Here is a 12,117-nt window from a genome sequence, read left to right on the forward strand (position 1 = left end):
ATTGTTGGAGAGCGACCGTGGTCGGTTTGTCGTCGGTGGGCTTTGCTTCCTTCTAACCCCAAGAATATTCCCACCCGGAAGAGCCTCCCACACGCCCGGGTTGGGAATCCTTCTCTTCCTCTCCGTGAGCTCCCCCAGCCGTCTGTGGCCGCTGCTTCTCGGATCTGAAGGGCAGTACGATACAAGATTATCGTCTTCCTTTTCCGGGAGATAAGTTTGGATGACTAGATCCCCCGTTTTTGTGCTGACGTATGATAAAGTAAGTGACGTGAGATTTGGCTGATGAGCCCTCATCTGCGGTATGTGCTTCAACGTCCGCGGTTGCATGACCTCGGTCGAAAAGGTGCGAAGGATGGTGGACGACTCGAGATCCACGAGGTCGACTGATCGAGACCGCCCGATCAAATACGCAGACAAGGCCGGGATGGGAAGGACGCAGTGGACGTCCCTGGCTTCTCGCTCGCCAAAGTTGACTTCGGTCGAGACCCATTCGTTCCCCTGCTGCCTAACCAGGTGAACGCAGCTCTTGCGAGAGGCTGTGAGGATGGCTATTGGTGGGTGGTGGTTATTGTTGAATGAGTGAGCTGTGTTGGTCAGCAAAAAAAAAAAAAAAACCAGGGTTCACGAGAGGTGTTGGTAAAACTCACATTTATCTGGAAACTGTACCGCCCAGACGAGTGGTGTTTTGCAGATGGTGAAATCTCTCGACTCGTCGACTTCCAGTTCCATCTCCAGTCCCATTCCGTTCCTCCTCACCAGCACCAACGTCGGCGTTGTACCCGCCCCTTTGTGGCAGAAAAACAACGCTTCTGGCTTATGTCCGCCCAAGTCAATGTCTCTCGTCCCGGCCCACTGCTGTTCCTCCAGATTCCACAAAAACACCCTTTGCCACGACACCAAAGCCAACCATTTGGACCCATAGTCGATGGCCATGCTCAGCACCGGGAAAGGATTCTCCAAAGGGCATTCGTGATCCGAGGCGACCCTGTGCCCGGACCCTATTGGCACGTCCCAAACCTGAATAGCGCGATCAAGACCAACCGACACCAGCGAACCACCCGGTGACGCAGCCATCATGACAACATCCAGCTTGTGGCCCTTGGTCAAAGATTTGACAGAAATCAACGGCTCATCGTCCGGATGCTCCGACCCCAAATTTTCATACTCGTCCCGGAGAAGATACTTTGTACCCAACAGTATAGCCGCAAACACTAGCATTAATAACACGACGAAATTGGGCACTTCGTGATGCAAAAAGTCGTACACGGCAGGTAGAAACATGGGCTCTCGGGTGCGAGGGACGCGGTCGGAGCCCTTCAAGACGAAAATGATGGGATCGTACACGCGAGCCACGTAGCTGTGAGCCCATGGCTTGACGACGTTGATAACTTCCCGAGCCGTCTCGTGGTCTTGAAGGCGGAGCCATGAGGTCGGGCTTCTGGCCTGGTGAATATCAATCAGCAACGGCGGCTTCGGAGCGCTTCTAACGGTCCTGTTCCATGGCAAGCTGAAGAGTTGGCTCAGCCACTGCCGGTTGCCTTCTGTCGCATAGTGAGACTGTGCCGTGAGCACAAAGCAGATGACGACAATGGTTCCGGCAATCCTCGTCGACACTGCGGTTTCGCCAACACGGAGTTGGCTGACCAGTTCCATCCAGGCTGACTTGTTTTTGTCTTTTTCGGAAGACTTGGTGCGCGACAAGAAGGCCTTCTCCAACTCGAGCAGTTCCCTTTGCCTGACATCGACGCTGAGGACAGACAGCAAAAATGTTGACAGGTAGATGAAGTCAAACACGGTCGCAATCGCAACAAAGGTGCAAAAGGCGGCAACACCCGGGTTCGAATACCGTGATAAACCCAACAATATCAGCAGGTTTTGCACTCGGTTGGCGATGGCGATGTGTGCTGTCTCTCCGAAGGCCTCCCCTATCCTGTCACTGTTGCTGATGGTGGAGGACGTCATAATGACGGCGTTGATCAGCCGCAACGAGTTCTCCAGACTGATGGCAAGAACCACCAGCGGGTAGGCGTACGAAGGCACCCGAGAAAGATCAATCTTGAATATGGCGCAAACCGTGAAGCTCGACACGATGGACGCGGTGATCTGAACGAGTATCGAGACCATGAGCCCTAGCTTGGATTTGAGGGCGCGAAGCTTCCTGAGATGAAGCAACAGGTAGAACAGCGAGATGGAATAGGCCACCGTCAAAAGTCCCACATCAGGCCACGACAAGGGTCGAAACTGAAACTCATACAGCTGATCCGAAAGGCTCCTGCCGTCCGAAGGGATGATTTTCCACGTATCGCTGCGCTCATTTGCCAGCTCCTCAGCTCTTCTCACCCATCGTCGGCCAACCGGCGAGTCCCGGAGGTGAATCAGAGTGATGACCAGGGCATCGGCAGCGACGAGACGGCGCTCTTCGAACCGCTTGCCGCTGAACACAATCGAGTGTCGCAGGGTGACATTGACAGACGTCGACTGAGTTTTCCTGGCATTGACCGTCTCGAGAATGTCCTGGTCGTTTTGGATATTACCTGCTGAGCCGGCCCAATACTGGAGTGGCGAGTGAAAGAACCACGACTGGTTGGTGAGGCCGTTGATGATATGATAGGCATCTCGCTGGCCGGGAGTCAGGTCACCATCGGCGACTTCGGGCTCGGATATCTCGGGCCTGTTTGCTGGTTGGCGGGGGTTGAAATTGGTGGTCGGTCCCAAAAGCTCATCCTGAAGTTCGAGTGCGCCCAGTAAGACATCTTTCTCGAGAGCCTTCATATAGCTCCCGTGGACCCAAATTGAGCGCATTATCACATCAGGCTCAACGTCCAACTCAAGAGGCTGAGCGTCAGTCCACACATGGTGTGGGAGGTTGGACACGCCGCTGGTAATGTTGGTGACATCGGTGGTGTAGAGGAAGGGGAAAATATACAAAAACATGAAAATCAAGGCCGTCGAAGACGGCAGGACAATTTTGACATGGCTTGCAGCCCATTTTGCATAAAGTTGGAAGGCGACCCGCAGTGGATGTTCTGGTGCGAGCTTAGGGGCATCCGTCGTCCTACGGCTTGTCAACATACTGCCCGAACGTCTCAGCAATAACATGTAAAGAAACCAGCACATACCCTCGGAAGGGGTAGAGAAAATACCACAGCATAGTCGCAGATCGTTAGGGGGTGGGGGGTGGCGGCCAGTGATGAAGATGGAACCCGTCTGCGGTCCTCCCAGTCCCTGCCAGCAGGAGACCCTGGATCCTTGGGAGTGCGGGAGTTGAAGTGAGCCGGCCCGTGAGAGTAGGGGAGTTGAAGGCTATGGGCGACCGGTCATTATTGATTGAGACTCTGGGAACAGGAAGTGACGTGCCGAGGGTGAGGTAAGCTGTGTTGTGTTGTTGGCCCGTTCCCCTTCCACTCACTACCAGGCACGAATGAGCGGGCCGAGGGCTCTTGATCGGTTACAGTACGCAATAGCAATGCACAACGGTGGATTGAACGCTGCGGGACAACGGACATGTAGCTTTCTGACCGGGCCGAGAGGTTAGTGATGAGCGTTTGCTAGTGAGGGGGGGAGCCGTAGATCTGCAAGCTCTGCAAGCTTCCTGTGACGAACTGGAGCTGGAGCTGGAGCTGGAGCTGGTGGTGTCGTGGTGTTTCTTTAAGTAGGTGATCCGTGCTCCTCAGCGGATGCAGCTCCGGCAGGCAATCTTTGCCTCGAGCGCGGCGAGTGGTTGAGATCGGGGCACTTGAGAGCAGTTGTTGAATGAAATGAATGGACCCGGGATGGAATGAGGTGTTCTGATGTGCTCTTCTGTGTGTGTTGCTTCTGCTGAGGTGTGGGGGCGGCTCGTTGCTGGGATGAGTGAGTGGATGTTCTGTTCTGCGGTGATGGGCTCCCGACCCCGTGCGATGGGGAATTCCAAGAATTCGATTTTGAGGCACACCGGTCTCTCAGCTGCTTGGCGTCCTCCCTGGCTCCAATTAATAAAGATATCCCCATCAAGTACACACTGTGTTCGGCACTGGACGGGAAGCTACACTAAGTACCTTTCAGGGAACGTGATACCGTATCCTTAGATAGCCCTTAGATAGGACCCCTAATAATTATCGCCCGCAAAAAGATACCAAGCTTTCAATAGAGGGAGGGTGAGAGATGTCTCTCTTCTGAGAAAAAAGGCTTGGAAGACGTAATGCCGATGCTACATCGGGAAAGGGCCGAAGGGTCCCCACAGCGCCCGATACCCGTCCTTGATTTTCACCGTCGACCGACAGCTTCTGTGGGTCGAAATCGTCGATTCGGTCCCAAAAAAGCGAAAGCTGAAGACACTTTTGGGAGGTTGGAGTTGACCATTATCCCGCTAACGATTGGCCTGTGGGTTTTACCTCTTTTGCGTCCCCATCGCCGCCGCCGGCAGGTTTTTGAAGACGTTTTTCGTTGGAGAGGCGTGACAGGTAATTATTGATGCAAGGGCAATTGTATCAAGTAGAATAATTCCAAAAATAAAATAAAAATAAAATAAAAATAAAATAAAAATAAAATAAAAATAAAATAAAATAAAATAAAAATAAAATAAAAATAAAATAAAAATAAAATAAAAATAAAATAAAAATAAAATAAAAATAAAATAAAAATAAAATAAAAATAAAATAAAAATAAAATAAAAATAAAAATAAAATAAAAATAAAATAAAAATAAAATAAAAAGACATCAAAGTGCTCGTGTGTCTGTCTGTGTCTGTAACTTTGTGTCCCTTCCCTCCGTGCTTGCAACTTCACCGCTGCACTGTGCTGCCCGCAAACCAACCATTTTTCAAGGTTACTTTATACATGTGAGATCCAATTAGGCCTCACTGGCGTCATGTCACATATTCACTCACCACTCATAATTACCCTCGTTAGCTTAAACATCCCTAACTGCCACTTACAAGATGGATGGTGGCCTTATCGAGGATGAATCTCACAACCCAGACCCCATAGCAGAACTCATCGAAAACTACAATGAGCTCAACAGCTCCGTCATCGAAGAGCTCACCGAGGAGCCAAGTCCCCTCGAGTTTATGAGATATGTCGCCAAAAACACCCCCTTCGTCGTACGAGGCGCCGCCAAGGACTGGAAAGCCACCAAAGAGTGGAATGTCAATTTTTTGAAAGACTTTCTCAAACACGAGACGGTGAATGTAGCCGTGACGCCTCACGGGTATGCTCACCTTGCTGCTTCGCATAAATCTCATACTAACCTCCCTCAAGCAACGCAGACGCCCCAACACCACACCCCACCCCATCCTCCCCCCTCGTCTTCGCCCAACCCCACGAAGAAGACCAGCCCTTCCCCGTCTTCCTCGACTACCTCACCACCCAGTCCTCCCTCCCAGCCGGCGGTGAGCCCATCGGCGAAGTGAGATACGCCCAGACCCAAAACGACAACCTCCGGCATGAATACCTCCGCCTATTCTCCCACTGCCTCCCCTCCATCCCCTTCGCCCGGATAGCCCTCGACCGGGACGCCGACGCGATCAACCTCTGGATAGGAAACCAGCACTCCACCACCGCCCTCCACAAAGACAACTACGAAAACATCTACGTCCAGATCCGCGGCCGGAAACATTTCGTCCTCCTCCCGCCCATCTGCCACCCCTGCGTGAATGAGCGGTTGCTTCCCTCGGCAGTCTACTCACGCAAGACCACTTCCCCAACCGAAGCAGCCAATAAGGAGGAGCCGGCATCATCACCAGAAGCAGATGGGTCTACATCTTCACCCTCATACCTAGAGCTCAAAGTCTCGGAGCAAAAAGTCCCCTTCCCAACCTGGGATCCCGACCACCCTTTTCAAAATGAAACAGAATACTCCTGCCTCGCCTGCCCTGTGCGAGCCAGTTTAAATCCAGGGGACATGTTATATCTTCCCGCGTTATGGTACCACAAGGTAGCCCAGAGCGTCGACAACGAGGGGGTTTGTGTAGCAGTCAACTACTGGTACGACATGGACTTTACCGGGCCCCTCTACCCCCTAAGCACATTTGTTCGTTCAGTCTACAAAAAAGAGTTGAGGGGAGAAGAGGAGGAAAAGGAGGAGGAAAAGGAGGAGGAGAAGGAGGAGGAAGAGGCAGTGAATGAGCAAGACCTGGTTGATAATGCTGAGCAGCACCAACGCTTGACATAAATCACAAAAAAAATTGTAAAAAATCACATGCAAATGACTTCAACATATGCCTGATATATCCCAGGTATAAACATTTTCCCAACCATTAAACCCCCTATTTCTTCTTCTTCGCCACCCTCTTCAGCGCCCTCATCTCCTTCTTCATCCTAGGATCAACCATCTTATACCTCCCCTTCACCCCCTTCGGCCTCCCCTGCAACCCTCTGTTTGCACCCGCAGCCTTCACCACCTTAACCGGCGCCTTCCTCTTCTTCTTGTTCGCCTGCGCAATCAGCTTCGAGATGCTGCTCGCCTTCTCCTTCTCATTCAACCCCTCATCGCCCATCAGCATATCCGCCTTCTTCTTCAGCTTCTCTAGCTTCTGCGCCTGCTTAAACTTCTTCCTCGCCCTAGCCTCAGCCACCTTCTTGATCGGTCTGGCATTGTACGCCCTCAGCTTCTCCTTGATCGCCTGCGCGGCTTCTTTGGTGATGGGCTTGTGCGGCTTGTCATGCTTCTTCTCGTCGTCGAGGAACCAGTCTGGGAGGCCGTCGCGGTCTTTGAGGGCGTATTTGTTGTAGCCGTCGTCGATGACGTCGTGGACCGTCTTTTCGCCGCGGGCGAGCTGGTGGGCGAGCGTCATGGCTTCTGCTGTGACGATGTCGATGTCTGTAATTCTCATCAGTATATTGTCAAGACGGGAGTGAAAAGAAAACATACCAGGCTTGGCATCCTTCTTCTTCTTCTTCTCCACCGCCTCCCAGTCAGAATCCGAATCCTGCTCCTCCGCCATTGGCCGCTTGACAATCTCAAACGTATTATCCTTCTCCTTCTTCGCAGCCGCAGCCGCCTCCTTGCGCATCTTCTTTTGCTGCTCGATGCTTGGAATATCGTCATCCGATGACTCAGCGGCCTCCTCATCTTGCAGCACTTGCACCTCCTCCTCTTCTCCATCCCCTTCCTCCTCCATCTCACCCAAAATGTCCGCAAAAACCTCATTTTCGAAGAACCGGTTCGCACGTTTCGAAAGCCCTTCCTTCCCCTTGCCCTTCCCATCAAGATCGCTTATCAGCGGCTTCTCATCAACATCCATCTCATCCTCATCCTCCGAATCTGACCCGCTCTCCATCTCCAAATCGCTCTCATCATCACTGTTCCCCTTCTCGTCAGCCGAGACACCCTCCCACTCCTCATCGTCGTGCTCTTTCCTCGCCTTCTTGGCCCGGTATTTCGCATCAGCCGCCGACTTGCGCTCTTGATACTGATCATAAAGACCGTCCAGTTCCCTCTCCAACCTATCACCATCCTCGTCGCTCTCATCGTCCGTATCCCCCGAGGAGCCGATTCCAGAGTCGAATCCTCTCCTCTTCTGCTCGGCCTCCTTGATAACCACCATCTTGCCCTTGGCAATCTTGCGCAGCGCACCGTTTTCGTCAACGGCCTTGAGCTTAAAGATTTCGCCCTCACCTCTTGGACCCTCCTGCTCCATGCCGATATCCATAGGCGCCGTCATGTGCATTTGCATGCGCATAATCTCCTTGGTCTTGGCCTCATTGGCGCTTCTCCTTTCCCTCTTCTTCTTGCCCTTCTCCTTGTCGGCGATTCTCTGGAGCTCCTCCTGGATTCTCATCTCCTCGTCCATCGGTTCCACCTCGGCCACTTCGTCGGCCAAGCTGGCCTTTGCTGATTTCTTGGTGGGGAAACCAAAGATCTCCCGGACCTTCAAACGCCATTTCAAGAGGAGCTTGAATTCTTTTCTCCCGAGAACTTTCAAATCGGCGCAGCATGTGCGGATTTCTTCGGTGGTCTCGGGGAGTTTGTCCAAAGCCGCCAGGGCCACATCGCCGTTTGTCGCTTGCTTGAAGGTCAAGGCGTTGTATTGACCAAGAATGGCGATCGGATCGGTAGTCTGGATGAACTCGCTCGCGGCAATCTCCTTGTACTGGGTGTAATCACCCTCCTCGTAACCATCTCTCTTCCTCTTTTTGATCTCGGGGTTGTAGACCTTGGCCTCGTTGTTGGGAGCCGCATCGGCGACATCTTCGAAGACGGTGCGGGGGTCGAGCAAGCGGGGATCGAGCTTCTTGGGCGCCTTGTAACCCAAGCAAACAACGAAAATTTCGGCCGAGACGTTACGCGAGGAAGGGGGCTTGGTGGCTTCGACCTTGGTGAACAGCTGCTTGAGAACCCAGAGGAGAGAGTTGTAATCTTTCGATCGGAAAACTTTGGTGACAAAGGCGCCGCCCTCGATCAAGAATTCGGTGGCGAGCTTCAGAGAGTGAAGCGCAAGCTCGGCTTGGTTGAACGAATCCTGCACCCAGGCGGTACCGACGTTGGGCGCACCGTCGTGGAGGACACAGTCGGCTTTCCAGGTCTTCAAGTGGGTTCGGATCGTGGCGCGGCACTTTTCGGTGGTAATGTCGCTCTGGAAGGTGATGACCTTGGGGATGGGCTTGATGGGAGAAAGATCGACACCGATGATGATGCTGTCTTTGGGCATAGTCTCTGCAGCTACTTGACACCACGACTATCTCATCGTCAGCGCATACCAAAGAGGGCCTGACGTCAAAAAAAAACATACACCGGGCGCGGCGCAAAGATCGAGCACGACCTTGCTCTTCTCGAGGAAGCCATATTTCTTGTTGAGCTGGATGAGCTTGAAAGCAGCACGAGCTCTGTAACCCTTCTCCTTGGCGAGCTTGTACCACTTGTCCAAACGGCCTTTGCCGTGCTTCTTCTGGATCGCCATGACTTCGTGATGATTCCCGGGTTGGCGACAGCGACGACGAGGGGACCCACGGGGATTTTGGAGTCGTGGTTGTGTCGCTGCAAGGCTTGGGAAATTTTTTGGAGGAGACTGCAGCCCGATAAGCGATAAGCGAAAGCCACTTGTTTCCTTGACGTTGGGGCCCCGCTCTGCTGCACAGCTGCAGGCACTTCAGTGGCTGGGTGGGGCCCTCTTTACGCGCAATTGGCACGCGTGATTGGCCTGTCGCGATGGCTGGAGGTCGCTGGAGCTCAGCACTGACGTCTGATAGGACTCTTTTATACGCACGACCGGCGCGTCCAGCCTGAGAGCACATGGAAGCGTGTACCGCGTCTTGCAGGCAAGTGCCCGCCAGAAAGAAGACGCAAAATGTTGGCAGCCCCCGCTCGCCTACTCTTCTGACATCAGCAAACCTCGGATGAACTCTCTTCGACACAATGGTTCCATTTTCTGCTTTGTGAAAGATTATCTCCTGTCTCTTGTCTCTTGTCTCTTGTCTCTTGTCTCTTGAGACTGTGCCATTACCGTCCCGGTCCTCCCTTCGAGCCACGTTCCCAGACATATCTCTCTGTATATCAGTTCAGTTCAGCCGCCCCCACCTATTACCGCCATTTTGTCGACGACAGGCCATCGACCAGCCCACAATGACAGACTCAACCCCTTCTACTCGAGCAGCAAAGGCTTCGGAGTCCACAGAGAACAATGACCCCTTGTTGTCTTCACCACCGAGATCCACCATTGGCAAGGAGCGAAGAGTGCCATCAATTACCCCGAGAAAGTTTCAAAGATTCTTCACCCCCCGATCACGGGTCTCTTCGAAACCCAGTGCCGTTCGAAAGGCCCTCCATGATCTCACTGCTCCCGCCCTTAACCGCGACCAGGCCCCTGCTTCAAGCCCGCTCAAACCCATCTCGGAGGAACAACTCGGGGCTCCCATTGAGGATGAATTGCCTGACTATAGGACCGCCAAGCGAAGAAAAACTCAACACACCCCGAGCAGGTCGCATCTTCCCTCACCCCTGCCAACATCTCCAGGTCTTCTTGCAACTCCTGATATCAGGCCAGGTCTGAGCAGCCCGATTCGCCATGTCAAGTTCCGACCGAATCGACGGATGGATGTTGATCACCATGATGGAGTATCAGAGGATGAGGACGATGAGCCCCCATTGCCATCGCCAAAGTTGAAGAGGATTGTACCATTACATACCCGGGGGTTGGGTGGTCAATTGGTCCAAAGAATGTCAGGCGATGCCTGTTTGGGTCGTCCGGTTCCTGGTAGGCATAACCTCATGATACCGCCTGGTATATTCCTGCTAACATGTATCCTAGACTGGAGGACTGATACTGCCAAATTTTATAGCAAACCGGAGGACGTTCACCTTTCATCAAGTCACGAAGGGGCGCGTCGTGCCATTCCTTTTTGTACCACTAGCTCTCACAGTATGTTGATATCCTGGCACAACACATCAGTCCAATAGCTAACGCCCCACAGAAAGTGATCTTGTAGCAGTCGGTGATGAAGAAGGCTATATACGCCTCCTTGATGCAAGCAAGGAGTTCTCCAAGATTCACCTGTCTTTCCAAGCTCACGGAAATGCTGTGATCGATTTGGCTTTCTCCGGGGACGACAAACTGCTTGCTACTGCCTCGGGTGACCAGACTGGAAGAGTCATTGACGTGGAAACACAGACCCCTCTCAACGTTTTAGGCCATCACACTGCCTCGTTGAAGCAGGTCCGCTTTCAACCAGGCCGGGGACAGGACTGTGTCCTTGCCACCTCTGGCCGTGATGGAAGTATCCAAATCTGGGACCTGCGGTGCAAAGGTGGACCGGTTCAGGACATGTCGATCATTAACGAAGACCGCCTGCGTCATGGTGCCCCCAAGCCCGTCAACCCTGGCTGCGTGGTAAACAGCATCTATTACGCCCACGCCCGCACCCAGCGGCAAACCAAGTCGGCCAAGAACTCCTCCACCACCGACGTAGCCCGCACGGGTGAGGTGCCCGGCCGTATGGGCGAAGTCTCGGTAACCTCGTTACAATTCCTCCCCCCTGGCCGCGAGCACCTGCTGCTCTCTGCCTGTGAGGCCGATGCCTCGATCAAGCTGTGGGATATCCGCGCCGTCCACACCCATCGCCACCACAAGACTTCCACCCCGATCTCGTTCACTTCCCCCCCACCAAGCCACGCAGCCTGGAGACCATTCGGCATCGCCAGCATGACGATGAACACGTCCGGCTCGAGAATCTATGCCCTCTGCAAAGACAACACTGTTTACACCTACGCCACGTCCCACCTCATCCTCGGCATCGCAAATGAACTCAAGGCCACCCTCCCCGGGCAGGAACCCGAAAGACGGAGACACTACCCCCATGTAGCACATGAGGGCCTGGGTCCGCTGTATGGTTTCCGCCATCCCTTGTTCCACGCCACGTCGTTTTATGTCAAGGCTGCTCTCCGGCCTGCCGCGAACGGAAACAGTGAGATGCTTGCTGTGGGCAGTAGTGATGGTTGCGCGGTTTTGTTTCCTACTGATGAGAGGTACCTCTCCTTTTCCACCCCGGGCAGCGAGGAGGAATCCTACTTTGTCGGGGAAAGCACCGCTCTTTTACCGACTGCGACGCCTTCTAGGCCGGGGTTGAGGTCGGGCGGTCCGCCTGGCTTGGTGAGAACGAACAGCAGCTCTTTGTTTGGTCGTCAGCAGCACGACATGGGTGTTGCTGTCACCAAGAGGGGAACTCCGTTGGTGAGGGGTCATGATAAGGAGGTTGGGGCGCTGACTTGGACGGCTGATGGGAGGAAGCTGGTGACGGTGGGGGATGATTACCTTGTGAGGTGCTGGAGGGATGGCGACGAGGAGGCGAAGGATTTGAGGAGGGGGGGTGAGTGGCCTCCAGGCTGGCGCCAAGTGGACCCGGGCACCTTCCCTGTGGGATCTCCGGTGCGGGAGGGGTGACGCCTTCATGTGCGCTCAAAAATGGGGGGAGATGCTCTCGATCGCGGGCCCGATCTCCGAGGTACTCGAGCTGCGGGTCGGCATACATGTATATACTTCTTGACAGGCCTTTCGCTCCTGACACCAGTGCGAGTGGCTTGCACCATCCTCTTTCTCCGATAGGGGAGCACCGAGTCGTGCTATTTGTTAGAAACGAATCAGACAGACAGTGCCGACGCCGAATCATGTGACGCCCTTCTCGGCAATGTGGCAAGAGGACACTG

At 53.6% G+C, this 12,117-nt stretch overlaps 4 protein-coding genes across 4 annotated transcripts; 2 read left to right on the forward strand and 2 right to left on the reverse strand.

The window, feature by feature from the left end:
• PODANS_2_3410 (uncharacterized protein) lies at positions 1–3,117 on the reverse strand (the record flags this gene model as incomplete). Its single annotated transcript, XM_001911055.1, has 2 exons — positions 1–584; positions 648–3,117. Coding segments are annotated over 2 exons (3,054 nt in total), but the record flags the coding sequence as incomplete, so codon positions are not given.
• Positions 3,118–4,918: 1,801 nt separating this feature from the next.
• On the forward strand, positions 4,919–6,150 carry PODANS_2_3420 (uncharacterized protein; the record flags this gene model as incomplete). The annotated part of the gene is made up of 2 exons (XM_001911056.1): positions 4,919–5,187; positions 5,238–6,150. The coding sequence occupies 2 exons, from the start codon at positions 4,919–4,921 to the stop codon at positions 6,148–6,150; spliced, it is 1,182 nt and encodes a 393-aa protein (XP_001911091.1).
• Positions 6,151–6,244: 94 nt separating this feature from the next.
• Positions 6,245–9,212, reverse strand: PODANS_2_3430 (uncharacterized protein; the record flags this gene model as incomplete). Its single annotated transcript, XM_001911057.1, has 3 exons — positions 6,245–8,656; positions 8,711–9,045; positions 9,095–9,212. 3 exons carry the CDS (start codon positions 9,210–9,212, stop codon positions 6,245–6,247), a joined length of 2,865 nt encoding a protein of 954 aa, XP_001911092.1.
• Positions 9,213–9,540: 328 nt separating this feature from the next.
• PODANS_2_3440 (uncharacterized protein) lies at positions 9,541–11,854 on the forward strand (the record flags this gene model as incomplete). Its single annotated transcript, XM_001911058.1, has 2 exons — positions 9,541–10,336; positions 10,407–11,854. The coding sequence occupies 2 exons, from the start codon at positions 9,541–9,543 to the stop codon at positions 11,852–11,854; spliced, it is 2,244 nt and encodes a 747-aa protein (XP_001911093.1).
• Positions 11,855–12,117: the final 263 nt, after the last annotated feature.

Source organism: Podospora anserina, chromosome 2 (genome assembly GCF_000226545.1).
Source record: "Podospora anserina S mat+ genomic DNA chromosome 2, supercontig 2".
Classification (NCBI taxonomy): Eukaryota; Fungi; Ascomycota; class Sordariomycetes; order Sordariales; family Podosporaceae; genus Podospora; species Podospora anserina.